The sequence below is a fragment of the Bos javanicus genome, chromosome 11 (assembly GCF_032452875.1).
Source record: "Bos javanicus breed banteng chromosome 11, ARS-OSU_banteng_1.0, whole genome shotgun sequence".
NCBI classification, from domain to species: Eukaryota; Metazoa; Chordata; class Mammalia; order Artiodactyla; family Bovidae; genus Bos; species Bos javanicus.
In genome coordinates, this window is record NC_083878.1 from 70,053,486 (window position 1) to 70,077,933 (window position 24,448).

A 24,448-nucleotide genomic window follows, 5' to 3' on the forward strand; every position below is an offset into this window, starting at 1 on the left:
ATCCACTGGAGAAGGAAGTGGAAACCCACTCCAGTATTCTTGCCTGGGAAAGCCATGGACAGAGGAGCCTGGCAGGCTACAGTCCATGCGGTCTCAAGAGTCAGACACAACTTAGCGACTAAAACTACCCATTAGCACCACCAAACAGATTGATTTAATAAATTAGTTATAACGCTTCTAAGAGTAGGGACTTTGGAATCTTAAAAAAGTCAAATCAAGAAGGAACTTTAGAAGACATCTAGTGTGGGTCTCATTCTGTATTTGAGGAACTTAAGGCCCAGAAAAGTAAAGTGGCTTATTCAAGGTAACCAGCATATCAATGGCAAAGTTGGAGCTGGAACCTAGGTTTCTCTGGGTAATTGTTTCTAGAATCATTGAGTCTAAACCTCTTATTTATGAATGAGGGCACCAAGTTCTACATGTGAGAAGAAGATACCAACCAAATGTGAGAAGCCTGGATACCAACAAAATTCCCCAAAGTCCCATTCAATGGTCTTTATATCAAATTTTCCCTTTCTTCACATCTCCAGGGCAAAAAGGAGATGGAGATGATGAAGTAAAGAGTAGATGACTAATTTGCTTTCTGACACATATTCTATTGATCCATGAGCAAGCATTGAGAGCCTTCAGCCACTTTGGGTAGAAAATAATGAGCAAGGCAAGGGAAATAGAAGGTGAGTATATCTTAAAAGTAGGGCAGCAGATGTGAAAGGATTGGACACAGTGATGATTCTTGCAAAGAAGCCCAGAAAAGATGATACAAAGTCCCAGAGCACGGCCTCTTCTTGCCTCTTCTCTCTCTCCCAAATCAGTGACCTTCCCTATTCCCTCTCCAAGAGAAAATAGAACTCAGATTAGCTATTCTAGCCTTTGTGCTCCTCCCTGGAGGGTGGTTGAAGAATAGATGATATGGTTGGCAAACAGGGCTGTGAGAAGCCTAAGTTCCCTTTGGCCTCCTCTTCTTATTTAGGAACCTGATAAGAATTTTTGCTGAGCATCAGTTGTGCACCAGTTGTGTGTGTAGATATTGTGTTATCCTGCTGGTTCTTACAGCAATCTCCAGAGGTAGAAATTATCATCCCTAATGTACAAGAGAGGATGGTTGAAGCCAGAGAGGTTAATTTTCTTGCCTGACTTAGATTCACACCTTTCTGGTTGCAAAGCCCAGCTCTGACCTGTTGACCTCAAGCCTTCTTCATGTCGCCAAGTAACTTGACAGGATGCAAATCTTTTCATGGTTCAACCTCTTAGCTCTTTTTTTCTACTTGCCTTCTCTGAAGACATCTCTCATAATCCGAGTTATACAAAGCACTCTATTTTTATCTCTTAGTCTCCTTCTCATCCATATGGAGCTAAGCTGCCTGTGAAATTTATAGCTCCTCACACCTGGATGAGATGGAGGCCAACTTCCTGGAGTGGAGTGGGGCTGGAAGGTCACATCTGGGAGACAGTTTGCTCCACTGACCATGGACTGCTTCTTGCAGGTCTGGAGTGCAGCTTTGACTTGCCCTGTGAGCTGGAGTATTCCCCCCCACTGCACAACCTCGGGAACCAGAGCTGGTCCTGGCGCCATGTTTCTTCTGAGGAGGCCTCTCAGATGGACCTGTTGGATGGGCCTGAGGCGGAGCATTCCAAGGAAATGCCCAGAGGTAAGGGTAGAGGACAATGCAAAGTGTCCTGAGTGGTCCAGGATGAGGATGGGATGTCTGTTTCTGTTTGAAATTTGTGACTTCTCCATCCCTGTTCTGTCCTGTTTCCTTTGAAACCTGTTTTTAATATCTGTGCCTTTCCATGCCTTCGAGTATACAAGGGAGAGGAGGCTACAAGTTCAGTTTCAAGATCAATCCAACCCTTTGGATTGAAGGGTTTAGAAATAGGATTTCATAGCTCTCTTTCACGCAGATTTCCCAATGTAAGATGTTGAAAAAAATGTTAACCTGTTTGTTTATTTGGAATGGTGTCATCTCTAAAACATGGGACATCCAGTTAAATTTGAGCTTTAAGCAACAGATGATTTTTTTAGTATAAGTGTGTCTCATGTAAGTAGTTGGGACATACTTACACTGAAAAATTATTCCAATTATCCTAAAAAATTCAAATGTTATTGTGTTCTGCATTTTTACTTGCTGAATCTGGCAATCCTAATTTGGAGTATGTTGTATAACTGAGTTAAATGTTAGTTTCAAAGCCATTAATGACTATTCAGACTGCATATTGGTTCTGTAAGGTGCTTCCAGTAGTTCTGAGCTGTTTATGAACATCCTCTTCTGAATTATCAGTACTGGAAAAGATAGGCTCAGGATAAGTGATGGATGCTTGATAAATATTTGCTGAGTTTTTAGAAAGAGATACAGAGGCACTAAGACCTAATCCTTTCTCAGGTCTCTCTAAGGCAAATCTTAGAGCTCCCAATTCCTTGGACCCAGAAAATTCTACCGATCCAGCATTGACAGCCTGTATTTTTAGATTTTAGGAAGAAATAATAACTGACATAGTACTGGATTTACTGGGCGTGGCAGAGTAGTACTTCCAATTGCAAAGCCCTTCCAACTGCATTGTCTCGTTGGGTTCCAATTTTGCGAGGGCAACAGGGCAGATGAGAAAACCAGGGCTCAGAGAGGGGAAGCAACTTGCTGACGATCAGCTTATACATGTGGGTCTACAGGTCTAGATGTCTGCCTTGATGAATCATAGACAGGAATACTCTCCACCTTATCATGCCTCTGTCTTTATAGCAAAAGCTGTGGTGAGAGCTGCTGTGGGCCCAGTTCTTAGGGTGATTATCTCAGACAGATGCTCCTGGGAAGCACACAGGAACAGGGCTCAAGGAAGTTGGTGAGGACTAAAAACTAGTAACTAATGCTCCCAGGCTTCCCCCTCAGCCTGGAGCCCTGAACTGTGAGGCCTCTTTCTATTATACACACTCTCCCAGGATGACCTTTTCTATTTTTATGACACTCTTGAAATTTCTTGACTATGATTTGTATTTAAAGCTGCTTTCACCTGGATACCGATGTGTAATGTGGGGTGTGTGTGTGTGTAAGTGAGTGGCTCTTACCCAATAGTGCATCCAAATCTTCTGGAGAACTTATACAAATACTGTCTAAATGCTATAACCTAAGATTCTGATTCAGTAGATGTGAAGTAGAGCCTAGAAATCTATAGACTTTCAAACTTTATTGTAAAATCAAGCATGTACAAAAAAGTAGACATAATATATATGTGTGGATTAAAGATTACAACATAATCAGTACTTGTATTCTCATCACCAAGTGTAAGAATTTGAATGTTGTCAATTCCTTTACAACCTTTTCTTCTCCCACCTAGATCAAAAATCTCTCCTTTTCCCCAGAGGTAACCGTTACCCCATACTTTGTGTTTAATCATGCATTTGCTTTTCTCTATGGCCTTACCCCTTATGTATATAGCCTCAAACAGCATATTGATTAGATTTGCAACCTGTTGTATAAATGGAATAGTGTTTTGTGATTTGCCCGTTTTAATACATATAGCTGTGGTTCGTTTTGTATTGGATCCATTACATGAAAATACCACAGTTTGTCTCTTCCACTGTTATTAGATATTTGGGTTGTTTCTGAGTTTATGCTATTACCAACAGCACCACTACATGTCTCTTAGAGTGTGTGCATGTCCAAGGGTTTCCCTGGAGCATAGAACTTGGGGTGGAATTTCTGGGTCAACATGGTTCACCTTCCATTTCAATACATAATCCAATGTATTTTCCAAAGTGGTGGCACCAACTTATATTCCTTTTAATGATGTATTAGTGCATCCAGGATTCTACATCCTTACCAGTATTGGGTTTTGCCAGACTTTGTCATTTTTGGTCATCTGGCAGATGAAATACAGTATGTCATCGCAACTTTGATTTCCATGGGGCTCTGTTTTATTTTATGATTGTATAAGTTTCTCAGGTGATTCTTAGGTTTCTTGTACTATTGGTGTGGACCCTTTTTCAGGCTTACTCACATTCAGCCATTGCTAGTGATGTCTCTGGATCCCAATTCCTAACCCATTGAAGTCGTCCTGTGTAAACATGTTTTTTGATCATAGGTTTTTAATTATGACTGATCATAGGTTGAATTATGATCAAATTTCACTGAGTGAGGAGAGAAGGACAAGTGGCAATTATCCACAGATATGGTGGTGTCAGGCTTTATAACTTTGAAAATCAATGCTTTTTACATTTTTAAACAATTTTAAAGCAATGCCAATAGATTGTGTTTTGCCACACTCTGACCTGTTTCTCCTCCCCTATGCTCTGTCTTGGGAGAAGGCAATGGCACCCCACTCTAGTACTCTTGCCTGGAAAATCCCATGGATGGAGGAGCCTGGTGGGCTGCAGTCCATGGGGTCTCTAAGAGTCGGACACGACTGAGCGACTTCACTTTCACTTTTCACTTTCATGCATTGGAGAAGGAGATGGCAACCCACTCCAGTGTTCTTGCCTGGAGAATCCCAGGGACAGGGGAGCCTGGTGGGCTGCTGTCTATGGGGTCGCACAGAGTCAGACACGACTGAAGCGACTTAGCAGTAGCAGCAGCATGCTCTGTCTTATGATCTTTAGCATCTGCATGTTATGCTGAGTATCGTGAGAGGGGGGAAAAAAAGGAAGGAGAGGAGGGGAGGAAGAAATACTGACTTTGCAGTGGTCCTGAAAGTGGATATATATTGAGGGCTTTATGTTTCTAAAAAGCTAGATCCCAAGGCCAGGACATACACTAAATGTGAACTTTTCCATTATATGAATCAGTCAGTTCAGTCCAGTTCAGTTGCTCAGTCGTGTCCGACTCTTTGCAATCCCAGGGACTGCAGCATGCCAGGCTCCCTGTCATCACCAACTCCTGGAGCTTGCTAAACTCATGTCCATCGAGTCGGTGATGCCATCCAACCATCTCATCCTCTGCTGTCCCCTTCTCCTGCCTTCAGTCTTTCCCAACATCAGGGTCTTTTCCAATAAGTGAGTTCTTCACATTAGGTAGCCAATGTATTGGGGCTTCAGCTTCAGCATCAGTCCTTCCAATGAATATTCAGGATTGATTTCCTTTAGGATGGACTGGTAGGATCTCCTTGCAGTCCAAGGGACTCTCAAGAGTCTTTTCCAATACCACAGTTCAAAAGCATCAATTCTTTGGCATTCAGCTTTCTTTCAGGATCAGTCAGGATTTGAATATCCACTTTTTAGCAAGTGTTGCTAATTTCCATCTCTCTGAAAAATTATTGCTCTTCCTAGTGTGGCAGGATCTCACATCTCTGAAGATATTGATGGAACAACCATGACAAAAGCTTCTGTGGATACACCAGTTTACTTTATCAAGTTTTTTAGTGAACAAACGCATCCAAATGTAATTTGGGGGAATCTCACCATTGTCAGATACTTGCGTTTATTCTTCCTGGGGTCTAGTGGAGGTATCTATACTCTGTCTTGATCAGTCTTAGAAACAAAAGACCAGCCTCCCAGCTTTTGTAGCTTTTGGACCACCTGTTGTTTTTGAAATCAATTGATTACATTGCTACCTGCTTGTTCCCTGAAGTAGGGTTGCTTCTCGTGAAGCATCAGTCCCTTGACCTGCAGGGAAAGAGTAGAAGAAGGTAAAGGAAGAGAAAATTACATGTCCAGTCCAGACAGGAGCAAAGCAAGGACCTAACTCTCAACTGTTTAGAAGCTTATTTCTCTGTCATTTTGACAGAAAGAATTGCTGTTGATGGAGATAAGAAGGAGTGATGGAGTACCCTTCAATAAAGGGTTTTCCCACTCCCCCCCCACTCCATTTTTTTAACTCAACATTTATTGGTTGGATGGTATTTAGACTCTATTGCAATATTTCTTGTCAGGGGATATAGAGGGGCCAGAGAAGGCGGTGAGATAATACCAATCATAGATAATGAACTGTAGGAGTATAAATTCTGAATGATTTTAATTTATGGCCCCTGTAGCTGAGAATAATAAGGGAGATACAATGCAGAGCAGCAAGATAATAAAAAGTGATGATCTTGATGGAACATAATATTATAAATTAATAAAATCTTGAGGAATCATCAGGTTGAGGCGTTCTATGACTTTTTAAGAAGTGCCAGGGGCATGTTCAATGTCTATTCCTTCCGGTATTTTGGAATGCAGTCAAGGGAACATATTTTTCTTCTTCAGCAAGATAAGATTTTGATCTCTAGCTAAATCCTAGCTTTAAAATGGGAAGCAGATTAGCAGCCCCCCTCCCAAACGCCTCCCCAGCCCTTCATATGCATATGTATCCAGAAGCATACACAGTAAGACCAGGAGTAGACTCAGCTGGGAGGGGCTCACGTTCTTCTTGTATCAACTGAATTCTCCTCCAGGGCACTGATTCTCAGGCTTTTGCTTTATTTTGTTCTGTGTGTGAGGCCTGAATGAAACTCTGCTCCTGAGATTTTTCTGTTTATCTAGGTAGCATAATAGTTTTCAAAAAGGTTGAGGAATACCGTTCTGGAGCTCTGAGATGCCTAGCGAAGCTGCCGCGGGTGACGGGGCCACAGTGGTAGATGGGGTCATCTGGTCTTTAGGTTCACTCCTGTTTTACCCTTTTGTGTTAGTTTCTTGTAGCTGCTGCAACAAGTAAACACAAACTGGGTGACTTAAAACAACAGAAATTAATGTTTCCCCACTTCTGGAAGCCAGCAGTCTGAAATCAAAGTGATGGCGTAGTTGGCACCTTCTGGAGGCTCTGCAGGAGAATCCCTCCCATGATCAGTAATTGCTCCCCTCACTTCGTCTCTATAGGCAGTCTTTAGCAAAGACCTCTGGTTTTAGCAGTTTGTTGAAGCTGGGAGAGTAGTCAAGAGAGATAGGCAAACTGGACTAGAAGAATGTAATTGGAATCACACACACACATTCCAGAATAGAACGATGTTTCTTTTCACGTGTGTCAAATGCGGTGGTCCAAACTGGGACTGTCTACGCCAAGTGGTTCCCAGAATCTCCCCACCTATTCTGTTCCCTCTGTCTACTATGGAGTTTCTGTTTTAAGGCAGTGGTTTCTAAACCTTATTTTATTATATTCCCCATTAGTAAAATATTTCTGAGCACTCTTGCTATGTGTGTATTCATCAATTATATGCATATATATTTTTTCTAGCTATATAATATTATTGGTAAAGCTTATTTTGCTTCTTACTTCTTTAAAATAAATGTAATCATGCACATACTTTGGAGCCTCTGCAGGACATCTGTCCTCTATAAATGGAACTGAACTTCAGGATTTGCTAAGACATGTCACCCAGCCCCAGAGTCATTGATGAATCTGTCCCTTTCCAGTCCTTTAGGAAGTTGCCTGGGCAGATTTCTCCCTGTTCACCTCCCATCTCCTGAGCTATGCTGGCTGGGTACTCTCCATCAAGAAGGCCTTACAGATAGGTTTAGCTCTTGTGGTCTCTCTGAGTTTCAAAGACCATTTAGTCTCTTTTTTCAGAGTCAATATGGTTTGAAGAGGAAGAAATCACTTCCTGTCTAAGTACTATTAATATACTAACTCACCTTCAAGAATCAAAAGATATTTTTCTCTAAGATTACCTGACAGACCTGAGGAATAGGGTTGCAACCAAATATTTTCTACTGGCTTATCTAAAAAGGTATCTTGGTAGTGAAAAACTAGAATTCATTTAAATGCTCACACAATAAGGATTTAGTTAAATAAAATATTATTGTTTTTAATTGCTAAGTCATATCTGACTCTTGCAACCACATGGACTGTAGCTTTCCAGACTCCTCTGTCCATGGGATTTCCCAGGCAAGAATACTGGAATGGGTTGCTAGTTCCTTCTCCAAGGGATCTTCCCAATCCAGGGATCAAACCTTTGTCTCCTGCACTGCAGGCAGTATACTTAAATATTATGCAGCCATTATATGTATGCCATGTAAAAACAATAACATGGGAACATATCCAAGGCCTATTATTAGATTTGTTTCAAAAGATTAACCAATGTATGTTACATAAATTGTTTTGTAAAAGAGAAAAATGTATATGTACGTAAGAAAAAAGTCTATAAGGAGATATACTAACATAGCAGAAGTTATTTCTAGATGACTCAATTTTCAGTGATTTTTATTTTCTTCTGTGTACTCTTAGTATTTTCAAATTTGAGTCCATTATTATGTATTACTTTTATAATAAGATAAAGCATCATTATTTTTTAATATAAGGGGATAAAAATTCTCATTTGAAGGTATGTCTTATTGAATTATTTTAGACTTTCCTGGGGGAGGGAACATGTTAGCTATTTTCTGCCACAACAACCACCAAAAAAGCCTGTGGTACTGGCTGGAGTGAGACAAACCAATGGGCAAGCCTGCCCTGCTGGGTATGGTAGAGGGCACCAACAGTTGGCTTCAGCTCACAAATCCAGAGCACCCCGCTGGACCCTATTTGTGCTTGATTTATGCTTGGAGGGTTACAAAGGGTAATCACTTGCGCATAAGGTTCAGGAATTCACCCAGGGACTAAGTGCAGCACAAAAGTATGAATGACATCAACACATTTCAATTCAATTCACATTCCTATTTCAATTCAATCTTTGCCCCTTCAGATGTATCAGAAGGATTGCGGGTGGTTGTGTGTTTTTTGTTTTTTTTAATTGAAGAATAATTGCTTTACAATGTTGTGTTGACTACTGCCATCAGTGGAGAAAAGGGAACCCTGTTGCAATGTAAATTGATACACCCACTTTTTTTTTTTTAATGGGATTTTAAACTTTACTTTTAATTAATTAATGTATTTGTTTTTATCTGAGCTGGGCCTTCATTGCTGTGTGTGGGCTTTCTCTTATTGCAGTGAATGGGGGATACTCTTTAGCTGTAGTATGCAGATTTCTCTTGTTGTGATGCGTGGCTCTAGAGTGCACGATTCAGTAGTTGTGGCATACAGGCTTGGTTGCCCTACAGCATGTGGAATCTTCCTGGACCAGGGATTGAACCCATGTCCTCTACATTGGCTGGCAGATTCCTGTCTATGGGACTACCAGAGAATTCTCATGTGTTTCATCTGAACACACTTCTTATCATACTAAAGTCAGTGGTGCTGTTTGTGGCCTCTTATCCCTGCCCTTCCCCTGGAACTCACCATGAGAGGCCACACTGGTTCCCTGATTCTGCCTACAGAAATGTAACCCTCGTCTCCTGAGAAGTGAGGTCACTGGACCTTTGGTTTTGACCTTTCAACAAGCTGTGACTTGTGATTATTTCATCCTAATCAGATTCTGGTGCCAGCCTGGCAGCCGGAACTTGAGCTCCAGAGAAGAACTTGCCTTAATGAGGTGGCATGCTCTCGGGGTATCTAGTGAAGTATTTCTTGCCTCCCCATCAGTATAGGCCTCTTCCAGGGTGTTTCTTCTGCCGTCTATGGGAAGCCTTCATTGGGAAGGGATGGGTTGTGGTTGTCTGGTGATGATTATGCCCTTCCTTAGCTGAATCTAATAATCCTGCCCATGGAGCATGTGGAGTAAGAAAGGAGGACAAGAATTGGAGGGAAAAGGGACCTGGACTCATTGCAACTCTGCCATAAGGGATGTCACTTCACCTGTCTGGGCTGTAGGTTCCTCATTTGTAAGGTCAGTGTTTTAGACTAGATTATCACTAAGGCTCGTTCCCACTCTGATACACGACTGTGTGTAGGTATATCCAACACAAAGGATAGCCATGTACCTGACACAGAAATTGTTAGCCACAGAAATCCTCATCAGCCTTAACAGATATACCCACTCCCCAAAATTTAGCCATGACTTCTGGAATCTGGATAGTTTCATGGCTCAAGTCGCTCTTCAGACCACAGCATCAAGATGGGGCACTGCCTCTGGAAACCTGTGTGGCACCCTGGAAGGTTGAAAGAAGAGCTCCTTGAGAGGCTAGGAAGCCTGTGGGTTTGGTGTGGCAGGTAAAATGGAGGCCACCAAAAAAGTCCTAACCCCCAGAATTTGTGAATATGTCGCCTTATATGGCGAAACTCAACATTCAGAAAACCAAGATCATGGCATCTGGTCCCCTCACTTTATGGCAAATAGATGGGGAAACAGTGGTAAGAGTGACAGACTTTATTTTTCTGGGCTCCAAAATCACTGCAGATGGTGACTGCAGCCATGAAATTAAAAGACGCTTGCTCCTTGGAAGAAAAGTTATGACCAACCTAGACAGGACATTAAAAAACAGAGACATTACTTTGTCAGCAAAGGTCCGTCTAGTCAAAGCTATGGTTTTTCCAGTAGTCATGTATGGATGTGAGAGTTGGACTATAAAGAAAGCTGAGTGCCTAAGAATTGATGCTTTTGAACTGTGGTGTTGAAGAAGACTCTTGAGAGTCCCTTGGACTGCAAGGAGATCCAACCAGTCCATCCTAAAGGAAATCAGTTCTAAATATTCATTGGAAGGACTGATGCTGAAGCTGAAACTCCAGTACTTTGGCCACCTGATGTGAAGAGCTGACTCATTTGAAAAGACCCTGATGCTGGGAAAGATTGAGGGCAGGAGGAGAAGGGGATGACAGAGGATGAGATGGTTGGATGGCATCACCAACTCAATGGACATGAGTTTGAGTAAACTGTGGTAGTTGGCGATGGACAGGGAGGCCTGGCGTGCTGCAGTTCATGGGGTCACAAAGAGTTGGACACAACTGAGTGACTGAACTGAACTGAACTGACATGGCAAAAGGGACTTCACAGGTGAGATTATCCTGAATTTTCCAGATGCATCTAATGGAATCACAAGGATCCTAGTGAGTGAAAGAGGGAGACAGGAGAGCCAGAGTCAGAGAAAATGTGATGATGACTCCAGATGAATCAGAGGTCAGAGAGAAACAGATTTGAAGATCATTTAATTACATGCTATTTGTATCAATTTAAAAATTCCATTTATTCTTTAAATTGTGTATTTCCTCACTAAATTAATAATTGGTAATTCCCTACTGTAATCTACAGTTCAATGCAATGCACTGTATATTAAAATCTAAGTCAAGGGAACATCCAAAATCAGGGGGGTGGACACAGTTCCATGTAAAGTGACAGCATAGCAGCTGATGGTGTTGGAGAAGCTGTGAGAGAAGGAATGCAGGCCACTTCCAGAAGCCAGAAAAGGCAAGAAAAAGCATTCTTCCTCAACTTTCATCCAGAAGGAATACAGTCCCCAACTCATTTTAGACTTCTGACCTCCTGAACTGTTCAATAATGAATCTATGTTGTTTTAAGCCATTGCATGCTTGCTAAGTCACTTCAGTCATGTCTGACTTTTTGTGATCCTATTGACTGTAGCCCACCAGGCTCCTCTGTCCATGGGGATGCTCCAGGCAAGAATACTGGAGTGGGTTGCCATTTCCTTCTCTAAGGAATCTTTCCTACCCAGGGATCGAACCCTCATCTCTTAACGTCTCCTGCATTGGCAAGCTGGTTCTTTACCACTAGCACCACCTGAGAAGATCTTTAAACCATTAAGTCTCTGATAATTTGTAAGAGTAGCCATAAGACATTAATATTGCTGGTCCTGAGCAAGTCTGGAGGAAAACTGATGTTATTAAGGCACTTTTCTAGAAAGGCAGGGCTCAGAGGACTGACTGGGCCTCAGAGACACACTTCTTGTAGTTACTGTAGGTATCCTTTGACTTAATCCTAGGAGGGCAGTCTACAGATTTCCTCCTGCACAGGGCACAGGCAAACAGGACCAGAAATAGAACAGAAAGAGCAGCAGCAGGAGCTGAAGCTAGAAGTATGCAGCTGCATCTGAGGGTCTGGCTCCTGTGGGTAAGGAGGACAGAAAGCACCCAACAGAAGGGTCTGGGGAGGATCATTGCTCAAAATGGGGGAGCTTGGGTGAGGTGACGTCACCTGTGGAAGGAAGCTGTGCTGCTGCCCAGGACAGTATCTATGAAGTCTTGTCAAAGGTGGCTGGGTGATGCAGTCAAAGTGCACATACAGGGCCTGTGGTGAGCGGCTGCCAGTCAGGCCCAGCAAGGGAAACTGGAAAGAGCTACAGTCTGTGAAGTGCTTTTCTATTCATGATCACCTTTGATTCTCATAAAACAACAAGACAGGTAGTGTTAGTGTACCTAATGTATAGGTTGGTAAACTAAGGCTAACCAGTAGGCTTTGAAAAGAGGAAGATGGGTCTTTCTCATTCATTATGATGTCCCATGTTTACTCAGAGGAGACTGGGTCTTGCATTGTGATTGTCCCAGGAGCCTGGCCCAATGCCCAGTATAAAATAGACATTCACTAAATATTTCTTGACCCACAGATGGAAGCTTAGAGAGATGAAGTAAGTTACTCATCTACAGAGTCTACAAAGCCAGAATGTGAGTCAAATCTTGAATTCTAGTTTTTGAATACCAAATTTTATGTTCTTTCCATTATATCAAACTCGTGAAATACAGTGTTTCCCAGGTTTCTCCTACATAAGACTCTCATTAGATGTCTGGCAGTATTCAGAAATTCAGGGCATCGTCCTCACACCAGTGATGCTGGGGGACTCCTTCTGTTCGATAACACAACCAAATTATATCCACTCTGGTACCTGTGGGGCTTCCCTGGTGGCTCAGATGGTAAAGAATCTGCCTGTAATGCAGAAAAAGCCAGAGACCTGGGTTCGACCCCTGGGTCGGGAAGATCCCCTGGCATCTGGGAAGGGCAATGTTTTCGGATGGATCCTGGGAAGCCTACTCTCACCCATGTCTTCTCTGCAGATGGCCAGGTCAAGGAGTGCTGCCTAAGGCAGCCACAGCATGAAGCTTGCCATCTGGGCGACATAGCAAGGCAGTCAGTGTGGAGTCAGGTTATTGTGACTTGAATTGCCTTTTTAGAAATATAGGGAGTGCTGTGCTGAGACCGGGAGTGGTGCCCATGTGAACCCAGGCCTAAGTTTTTCAATTGGTAAATTGAGTGGGTAGGGACTAGATAGGCTCCAAGAGTATGTGAGGTTGTCTTTCTGATTTCCTACTCCCTCTTATTAATACCTTTTATTACTGTTATCTGGATTTTTTAGCCTCACTGATTTCTATATATCAAATGGTTCAGAGAAGACACATCTTAAAGAAATATGGGTTCTGTTTAAGAAAAGCTATGAACCGCTCGGAATTTATGTTTGAAGAGAGTTGAGGGAAAGCCAGGACCTTGCAAAGAGGAATAAAATAAAATTCTTTTGAGTGGAGATAACTACAGTGTAATTCTCCTTAGAGTGGAAAGATAATCTTTACTCATTTAAGATGGAGAAAAACTGGTCTGATATAAGTTGAAGAGAGATCTGGGGGTCATTTTACTTCTGTGTTTTTTTTTTTTCCTGACTTGTTATAAAAATCAGTGGAAATAATGCACAAGAGACCACTCTGTAAACAGGGAAACGGCATAGCATAGTAACAAGGCCCAGTCTGATAGTGGACTTCCCAGCCATAGCAGTCTGAAGCAGGGGCTGCTGCTCTTTCTTGATTTAAGAATCCTGATCCTCTGGGACTTCCCTAGTGGTCCAGTGATTAAGACTCTGTGCTCTGAACGCAGAGGCCCTATTTCAATCCCTTGTCACCGAACTAGATCCCACTTGCCACAGCTAAGAGTTAGCATGCCACAATGAAAGACCAGCATACCACAAGGAAGATCAAAAATCCATGTGCCACAACTAAGAGCCTATGCGACCAAATGCACAAACAAATATTTTTTTAAAAAACTTTAAAAATAGGCAATATTGACCCTAAAAGACAGGAGGCTTACTTGGCCTAGGTATCCATGCATAACGTATTTAGGACTTTGGGGACATGACAAAAGAATTCGCTGAGAAGGATTGAGCACATTTACATGTGGAAGTGCATCAGGTGGGGGTTCAGATCCAGGGTCCAGTTCTCCCATTGAAAAATACATACGGACCTTTTACCTGGTGCTATCGTGGTAGTCTAGTTTTTCTTACCTAAAGCATTATAATCAATTTTGACTCTTTCCAATTCTTGCTTTATAATTCTTAGTACTATTTGCTAGTCATACTTAATAAAAACACATGATTGGATATCAGCTGTTAGTTAATTTTTATGGAAGCTGTTATTATTTGGAAGTATGCTGGATTTACTCGATTTACTAGGCTTACTTTTAATGAAACTGGCTGCATACATGGTGTGGAAGCTCCCTGTGTCTTTGTTGTGGTACCCTGACCTGAACTTGTATTCTTTTCAGCAACTGTCTTCTCTCTGATATGTTGGTATGGCTTCACCAGGAAGCATTGGACAAGGCAATAAGAGATATTATGCTGGCAATAAGGAATTATTTATTTATTCCTCATAAATAAAACAAGAATGGTCTACAATGAGAATGTCTCAAATGAGAGTGGCTTGTTTATTCTGAAGTAGATAGAAATTAAATTCACTTTTGTAGCAACGGCATTGAATGCTCCTGTTTAATATCTTCACCTTCAATATTGCTTGTGCTGCTGCTGCTGCTAAGTCGCTTCAGTCGGGTCCGACTCTGTGAGACCCCATAGGCCGCAGCCCACCAGGCTCCCCCGTCCCTGGGATTCTCCAGGCAAGAACACTGGAGTGGGTTGCCATTTCCTTCTCCAATGCATGAAAGTGAAAAGTGAAAGTGAAGTCGCTCAGTTGTGTCCGACTCCTAGTGACCCCATGGACTGCAGCCTACCAGGCTCCTCCAACCATGGGATTTTCCAGGCAAGAGTACTGGAGTGGGGTGCCATCGCCTTCTCCAATTGCTTGTGCTACGCAAATAGAAAATATTGTTCAAGTATCATTCCTCAGATCATATACTCTGCTTCGCCTAAGAATTATTTTTCTTCATTGACTAAGACACTGTGTTTATACCCCAAAAGTATCCATTCCAACAGTGGTGTATATTCTGGGAGCTGCCGAGTGTGGGAGGAATCAGTGCATTTGTTGCTATTCCTCCTTCATCCAAGCTTTTAACACTGATTCTTCCCTATTTATTCCTTAACTGTAAATTATATCAAAAACATTGAGCATATTAAAAAATAGTGTAACCAAAATAATTAGTGCTTTCAAAATGAAGAATTTAGAGAAGGTAAGAGTTTCAGTTCTATGGGATTGGCAGCCCTCCAGTGCAGTTGTCGAGCCCTCACACAAGTGCTTCATTCCCTCATTTTTTCTGTCTTTGCTTTTCCCTCTGTCTTCTATCTTTGTTTTAGTGGCCCTCTTCCCTCCTCAACCTCTATTTTCTCCTTAAAAGCAAATGCGTCCTTCCCATCTATAACTCTGGACGCAGAATAGGCGTGACGAGCCAGCACACAGACCGGAAGTGGGCTTCCCCTGCCAATAAAGATTAATTCAGACTTATTGTCTTTCCTGTGGCACGTGTACAAACATACATTTAAGAAATATTGCTTGCTAGAGAAACAAGAACGTTTATCAAATTCTGGAAGTCTTGTGCTTCATGAGGAAATGATTATAATTAAAACCTCATGTAAGAAAAAAGTAAGCTGAGTCAATTGGCTTCTTTACCCCTGAGGTCAAAGTCAAGATGGAAAGTCAGCGTTCTTCAAAAGGCAACCAGGTGCTTAGATGGAGTGGAAGAAGGATTCCTAACGACTCCTGTCTTTCAGGAGGATTTAGAGATTGAGTTTCTGCAGGAAATGTAATTAGCAGTACTTTCCCTGACACCTCTATCAGCAGCAGGAGCAGCCCACAACTTTTTAAAATTCATGTTTCCATAAATGCATGAGTAAAGTCATTCAAACCATTTACCCTGAAAAAGGAAAAGGGAAAATAAAGTGAAAATAGGGGAGAAACAACCAAGAGGCATGCGATTGATAAGGAGCTTTCCTGTGAACATGTTGAGCCAGCTCAAGAAAAAGGACTTAGCCTGCATCGTGAAGGACTAAGGTTGACGAGAGGGAATATGATGACCCTGAGACCAACTAGACTATATGGCACCTCTGTGTGAGTTTGAAAGCATTACCTCCTCTGGGTGAAGGAATTAGGAAAAGATGCTTCTTCTGGCTGGGTGCAGCCAGTGCTAGAACTTGTAGCTTGGCAAGCAGAACATGGACTGATGCTTAGCCTCACTCGCCCCTTCGCTTAACACATCTGTACGGGGCACAGTCTACCCGACTGCATACAATAGCTCTATCAGTGTTTACCAAGAACTTACTTTATGCCAAGCACTTATCATGAAAAGAGTGAAAGTGTTAGTCACCCAGTTATGTCTGACTCTTTGTGACTCATGGACTGTAGCCTGCCAGGCTCCTCTTTCCATGGAATTCTTCAGGCAAGAATACTAGGGTAGGTAGCCTTATAATACTATGCTTTATATGATTCTCAAAATAGTTCCATAAAATAGTTTTAGAAAGATGAATATCCATCTTTCAGACTAATAAAATAAAATTCAAAGAAATAATGTGAGGCAGGATTTCCAGGTATGACCAAATGAAAGAAAGAGTTAGTTGCTCAGTCTTGTCTGACTCTTTGTGACCCCATGGACTATAACCCCAGGTTCCTCTGTCTATTGAGAACTTCCCAGGCAAGAATACTGGAGTGGGTTGCCATTTCCTCCTCCAGGAGATCTTCCCAATCCAGGGACTGAACCTGGGTCTCCTGCATTGCAGGCAGCTTCTTTACTCTCTGAGTCACTACTTGCAAATTCTCTTCCTCAAAAGTAACTTTTAAGCTGGAAAAGAGGGCTTCACTGGTGGCTCACACAGTGAAGAGTCTGCCTGCAATGCAAGAGACCCAGGTTCAGTCCCTGAGTCAGGAAGATCCCCTGGAGAAGGAAATGGCAACCCACTCCAGTATTTTTGCCTGGAAAATCCCATGGATGGGGGAGCCTGGGGGTACAGTACATGGGATCACAAAGAGTAGGACATGACTGAGTGACTGAACAACAACAATCAGGAAAAAGTGAGTGGTCTCATAATGTGAGTTGAAATGTTCCTTCCTCTATTTTCTGAAAGAGTATATGAAAAATTAACAATATTTGCTTGTTAAATATTTGATAGAATTTACCAGTGAAGACATATAGGTTTGGACTTTTCCCTGATACTAAACCTAGAAAAAGGCATCACAAGGAAAAAGCAAAAACAAAACCCCACTATCCCTCATAGACATAGATAGAAAAAGCCTTCACAAAATAAGCAAGCAAAATTTAGCAAAATATGAAAAGGATGACACTGTGACCAACTGGAAATTATCCAAGAATACAAGGCTTAACTTTCACAAAGAAATCAATATAATATATTAACAGGATAAAGGACATGACTATCTAAATAGAAACAGAAAAGGAATTTGAGAAAATCCAGCATCCATTTATGATAATATCTCTCTACAGAATGGTAGTAGTAGGAAATATTCTAAATTTGATAAACAGCATCTATGAAAAAACCCACACCTAACAACATACTTGATGAAAGACTCAAAGCTTTCTCCCAAAATTGTAGAAAAGGCAAGAATATCTGCTTTCATCATTTCTGTTCAGCATTGAACCTTACCAGTTTAATAAGGACATGAAAAAAAGATGAAAGAAGGAGGGAAGGAAGAAAGGGATGGAGAGAAGAGAGAAATTAAAGACAAACAGATTGAAAAGGGAAAAAAGAAATTTTAGTATTACCAGGTAACGTGATCCTTTATTTAGAAAAACTCAAGAGAATTCACATGAGAAAGAAAAAACTAAAAGAACAAAAAAAAATGAATTTGGGAAGATCACAAGATATAAATTGATATACAAAAATTAATTATATTTCTATGTTCTAACCAAAAACAATTCCCCAAAGGGAATTAAGGAATCAATTCAAATTATAAAAGTGTCAGAAAAACACAAAATTCTTAGGAATAGATTCAACAAAAATATAAGCCTTGCACACTGAAAATTACAGAACATTGCTGAAAGAAATTAAGGGATAATATAAATAAAAAGATAATATAAATAAAAAGAGAGACATTGTATTTTCATGCATTGGAAAACTCAATAGTGTAAGATGGTGTTACTCTATAAATTGCTCTGTGAATTCAGTGCAATCCTGATCTCTTCAAAAACCCCAGCAGGCTTTTCTCCCCCCTTTCCTTTCCTTCCTTCCTTTACTAAAAATCTATATGAAGACGCAAAGGACCTAGAATATATAAAACAATTTTTTTTAAAGAAGAAAAAAGTGGAGGATTTACATTATCTTCTTGCAAAACTTTTTGTAAAGACAGTGTGATATTGGGGCGAAAGGCATATATATCAACAGAACATATTTGAGAGCCCTAATGTTTATGATCAGTTGGTTTTTGACAAAGGTTCCTAGGCAATTCAATGAAGGAAAGGTAGTCTTTTTAACAAACAGTGCTGGGATAATTGGATATCCATACTAAAAAAAAACAAAAACTTAGACCCCAGCCTCACACCACATACAAAAATTAACTCAAAACAAATACAGACCTAAGTATGAAAACTAAAACTCTACAGTTTCTAGAGAAAAATAAAGACCAAAATCTTTTACTCTAAATTGAGAAAATAGATTTTCCCTGTGACACTAACATCACAATCAATTAAAAAAAAACTGATACATTGTACCTCATCAAAATTTAAAACTTTTGTGTTTAAAAGACACCATTAAGAAAAATGAAATAAGCCACCGACTGGTTGAAAATATTTGCAAGTTATATATTACATAAAAGGTATGTATAACTCTTGCAATTCAATAATAAGCCTGAAAATCCAGTTAAAAATGAGACTCATATCATCCACTTCAAAGGGATTTAGTGAAAATTAAACAAGTTATGCACTGAAGCTCTCTTTTGGTACAATATTTGGCATATAGTGAATAATATATGGCAGTGATAGTTATGATTAGAAAAGTTATCACTATTTTATAAATAAGCAAGTTGAACTCCAGAGATGGTAAAGAACTTGCCCTAGGACACTCAGGGTATAAGCAATAGCACGAACCAGGTTCTACCTGGCAGTACCCAGGAGAATTCAGAAAATTTCAGAGTGAGCTTCACATTAGGTGATTAAAAGGTGTTCCTTTGTACCATCCCATCATTCTTGGTGACCAAGGATGCTCCACCTCCAGTATCCCTGTTCCATAGAGTTCTGCTATTAGGGGAGCTTGTGGGGAGAGGAAGAGGAAGAAGCAGCTTGCCTTCACTGGGCAACCCTCATGGTTTCACAGTTCTCACTCATTCCCTCAATTCTCATTAATTGTTTAGACATTATTGTAGTTTATTATCATTAGTAGTAGGAATAGAGAAAAATTTGGAAGCTACTTTAAATGTCTGTTAGTAAGGACTGGCCAAATTAACTATGATTTAACCATAACAAATTTAATTACAAACCTAATAGATACTTATTGTGAAAAAAATTTGGATAGGTGTATGTACTGTCATGGAAATACATTTGATATATAGTTAAATGAAAAATGTAGATTGTAAAGCATTGTGAATATTATGGCCTCATTTTGATTTATATGCATTTATTTTTTATAGAAAATATCCTAGAAGCGTGTATGTGTGTGTGTATGCTTGCTAAGTCTCTTCAGTCATGTCCAACTCTCTGCGACCCCACGGACTGTAGCCCTCTAGGCTCCTCTGTCCATGGAATTCTCCAGGCAAGAATACTGGAGTGAGTCACCATGCCATCCTCCAGGGGATCTTCCCAACCCAGGGATCGAACCCACATCTCTTATGCTGCCTGCATTGGCAGGCAGGTTCTTTACTGTAGCACCACCTGGGAAGACTGGAAAATGCATATAAAACCATTATCACTGGTTACTTTTAGAGAATAAGATCTTGACTGGAGAGCCAAGGGGATAATACACTTCTGTGTCAATTAGAATTTCTCATATATTTCTTTTGTAATTAAAGAAATACAATATTTTAAAATGTTTTTATTTTAAAATTCTTATTTTTGTCTCATTAAAAAAAAGAAAGTTACTTAAAGTCACACAGCTAGTAAATGGCACAGTCAGGATTTGAACTCAGTATCAGATCTATGCCTTCTTCACCATAACTTCCTCCTTTAGAAGGAAATTGGATGAGAAATTTGGAAGTGCTTCCTAAGCATAAAGTTATGAATCACTGATTCAGGTATCAGTAGAGATCTCAAATTCTCCTATTTGGGAAATGCTAAAAAATGTATAGTGTTCTGAAATGGTTCAGGAAGGTGATGAGAGCCTTGTGAAGAAAAAGGCATTGACCAAATGACTTCTGCAAGGCCCTTTCTTATTCTTTTGTGATATAACAGAATAAGGAAATACCCTTACGCTGATTGTATCAAATTAGGTAGCAAACTTTCAAAATAGCAAGGTAGCAATCCTAGAAATGACCATCTAGTAATTCAATCCTTGTTAAAATAGTGGAACAAATATTAAGAGGAAAAAAATACTATCTAAGATAATGGAATTATGAGCAATAAGCATTATGGGTTTTAAAAGAACAAATCATGCCAGACAAAGTTGATTGCTTTTTTGATTAGTAGACTAAGGGAATAGAGTAGATGTAATATATCTTGATTTTAGCAAAAGGTTTGATAGTGTCTCGTGAAATTTTACTCAGGAAATTAATTGAAAATGGCCTAGAGATGAGCACTGTTGCGTGAACTTCAGAGTGGTAGCAGGACAGCAGAAGGGAATGAGAAACGGCGATGTATCATAGTGGGGAGACGTGGGGCGGGGAGGTCCAGGTTAGGGGTCAGTTCTATTTAATTATTTCATTACTTCTCAGGAAGAAGAGGAGGCAGCTCTTACGTGAGTGAAATTTATATTATATCTTATCTCTGTGCTTTCATGAAAAAATCCTTTGAAAGCTAGCAAGTCTACCTGGTTTCCAGTCCCAGGTATAGCCTTGGTCTGGATCCCAGAAGAAGCCTTGTGTATGCAAGAAATATCATACAGTGTGGTCCTGTAATGAAATTTAGTTCTAATTCTGGAAAGTGAAAGTGAAGTCACTCAGTCAGTCCTACTCTTTGTGACCCCCTTGGACTGTAGCCTACTAGGCTCTTCTGTCCATGGGATTTTCCAGGCAAGAGTACTGGAATGGGTTGCCGTTTCCTTCTCCAGGGGAACTTCACAACCCAGGGACTGAACCCAGGTCTCCCATATTGCAGGCAGATGCTTTACCATCTGAGCCACCAGGGAAGCCCTTCTAATTCTGAATGATGAGTTAAACATAAGTCTTAGCCAAGAGCCCTACCTATCCTTGTCACCATGCCCTTATCCTTCATAGTCTTCCTCTCAACCCCTAAATACCTGGGAACCCCCTAATATCTTGAAGCCCAGCATTTAACCCTAAAATCAACCCTCAGTATCTACTGTTTGCCAGGACCATGGTAGATATAAAGGATAAAGAATGTTATAAATGCAAAAGACAGAAAGGATAGTTCATGGTTTACAGTAGGTGACAGACACATTAAACTGATAATAATCACTGCAGTAATCAAATTTAAAGAACATTCTATGGAAAATATAGAAGTCTAAGAGTAACGTTAGATGGAGGAGAAGGGAAACTGGGGAGAGCCAAAAGGCTGTTGAGGCCCACTTCTAAAAGGAGGTACTATTTGGCCAGAGTCTTAAAAAATATTATGTAAGATGGGGAAGGAGAAGGCAATGGCACCCCACTCCAGTACTCTTGCCTGGAAAATCCCATGGATGGAGGAGCCTGATAGGCTGCATTCCATGGGGTCGTGAAGAGTCGGACATGACTGAGCAGCTTCTCTTTCACTTTTCACTTTCATGCATTGGAGAAGGAGATGGCAACCCACTCCAGTATTCTTGCCTAGAGAATCCTAGGGACTGGGGAGCCTGATGGGCTGCCGTCTATGGGGTCACACAGAGTCGGATACGACTGAAGCGACTTAGCAGCAGTAGCAGCAGCAAGATGGGGAAGGAAAGGGAAATTCAGGTTGAGGATAGAGACAAGTTACCCAACCTCCATAACTGATCTGTGTAATTCTAACAGTAATCATTTCAGCCCTAAGTGTTATGGGGAGGATAAAGTGAGGGGTTGTCTGTATAGAGCAGAGCACAGAATAGAGGTTCAACAGTTGGAAGCATTATGCTGCTGCTGATGGTTAAGGGTGGGGTTCAGCAGGACACAAGGATGGAAAGGCATGTTTAGAACCAACTTGTAAAGAAGGATCTTGAAAGTCACATTAAGGAATCCAGACTTCATAAGGTAGACAATAGGAGAACATTGATGGGCTTATAAACAGAGGAGGCAACTTGGCCAGAACTTGTTTTACCAAAATCAGTCTGATAGTGATGGAAGAAGAATACAAGGAAAGAGTGGCCAAAACAAGGCCAGGTAAGAGGCTACTTACTCAAGTACAAATGAAGATCCAAACTGGGGCAGTTCCACTGGGAGATGGAAAAAGGCTGTGAATCTGAGGTCTGTCTTAATAACTGAAGGAAAGAGAATCAATATTAACTTGATCATATGGTTTCAGCAACTAGATATTTTGTAATGCCATTATCTGAAAAATGGGGCTCAGAAATGGAAAGAGTGGATCATGAATTTGATTTTCTGTCATCCCATGGAAAGTTTCTGTGGACTTATGCAAATTGTGTCTCAGAACTGTGGTGAGAATGCATTTCCATCATTACTACCTTGCTTATAGAAGTGAAGTTTTAATAGGCTGACACTGAGCCATCTCTCCCAGGTCTCAGTATTTGACAGTGGGGTGGTGTTATAAGAGAAACATCTCAGGAGGTTTTACCTGGGGAAGAATTGGAAAAACTATACTAATCAAGAGGAAATAAATGAGGAACTAAGAAAACAAAGGAGTTCCCAGAGATTAACCTTCTCTCTTTTTTCCCCCTCTTATTTTTTTGTTTCAACATAACAAAAAAACATTTTCAAAAATCCCTCTCAGGGTGTTTTCAGCATAGAGCCAAACATTTCATTGTTTCTCTATTTGACATATAGGCAAACAAATGAGAGAAACATTATATCCTGACCTGAAACATGTAAGGTTATGTATAGACTAGGTCTATTTGCTGTAATTTCTCTGCATTGTTACATGTGGAACCAAGTCTAAACTTTCACAGCCCATGATGTGAAATCCAGTGTTAGATTTTGTCCTATGCTTTCCCTTAAACATTAAACAGACGAGGATGAAAAATAGCAGAAGAGAATGCCTGATTCATTGAACCCTGTTGTGAGAAGATATTCAATATGTCTTAGACACATGACACATCTTGTGAGTCACCCAAAATATAATCCAGTCCTCTTCAAATGGACCTCATGAGGTTTAACTCCGTGAAGGGAAATTGCTCCGGCACAGCTGTCATCACTGTCTGTGCTCTTCTCTGGGTAAAAGTTGCTGAGAGAACGGGGGAGGGAATGCAGGAAGATGATGAGAAGGAGAAAGAGAGGGAGAGCAATCATTTTTGGACCAAGAATTTTCTTTCAATTTCTTCTCTTAAAGCTTTGACTGATTATGTTTACTTTGACTCACCTGAAGTGATTAATAAGAGCATGGCTTCATGAAAAAATTTTGTGTCAGCATAATCAAGACATTTTTACTTAAACTTTTTTCAGTGTCCCTAAGACATAACCACTAGGTCATTTTAGAATCATGTTTTATGGTTTCTTAGGAAGATGAATATTATGAGTTTCAAGGGGAGAAGTTAGGCACATAGTTTAGTCTGCTCTGATTTATGAATTGCCCTTTAAGGAAATATAGTGATAGTTGAACACGGGTTTATGGAAAGTCAGTGTTGTTCAGAGAATGTGGAGTGCATATTAGTCAAACTAACAGTCACATTTTTTGTGAGTCCACCTTTCTTTGAACATGTGAATCTCTGCTTTCTTGTCAATCATCAAACAGTTCTTAAGCACTTAGTATCTACTAGACACTATTCTAGTCCTAGTGGGAAATACTATAAGGCATGTAAAGGTATGTTACTTTCTCCAAGGAGCTTACACTTTGATGAAAGTGATGTCACACACTTGTGGCAAGGATTTAAGTGTATTGTAAAAGTTGGCACACAGTTTCCTTTGGGGAAGAAACTGTCTTTATTTGGAAAAAGAAACATCTTCATATAAATTGCTTGACCGGTAAGCAGCAGACCCCTCAAGCAATTTATACAAAGTCACAGATGTCTGTGTGTTCTGATGAAAATAATGAGAAGACATTTCCTGCAAGAAGAGAGAGGGGCGAGGATCGGTGAAACCACCTTTGATGGTCTCTACTGAAGGAGTGCTTGACGGACTGTGGGGGCTGGCGTTCCTAATGTTCATTTCGAGCTTATTCATGTTCCTCTGACGTAATGCTTTCTCTGAAATTATTGCTGTCCCTGCCAGCAAAACTATTGTTTTATAGTAAATACACACATTGCCCTATATAAGTGGCCTTTTTTTTTTTTTAATTGGAGGATAATTGCTTTAGAATGTTGTTTTGGTTTCTGCCATCCAACAATGTGAATCAGCTACAAGTATACATGTATCTCCTCCCTCTTGAGCCTCCCTCCCCCTTCTCCCATCCCACCCCTCTGGGTCAT

At 40.7% G+C, this 24,448-nt stretch overlaps 1 protein-coding gene across 1 annotated transcript in view; it reads left to right on the forward strand.

The window, feature by feature from the left end:
- The window catches only part of ALK (ALK receptor tyrosine kinase), a 734,697-nt gene that overhangs the window by 247,340 nt on the left and 462,909 nt on the right, over positions 1-24,448 (forward strand). The window contains exon 3 of the mRNA XM_061432943.1: positions 1,485-1,649. Coding sequence (XP_061288927.1) covers positions 1,485-1,649 — 165 coding nt within the window. The remainder of the gene's footprint in view (positions 1-1,484; positions 1,650-24,448) is intronic.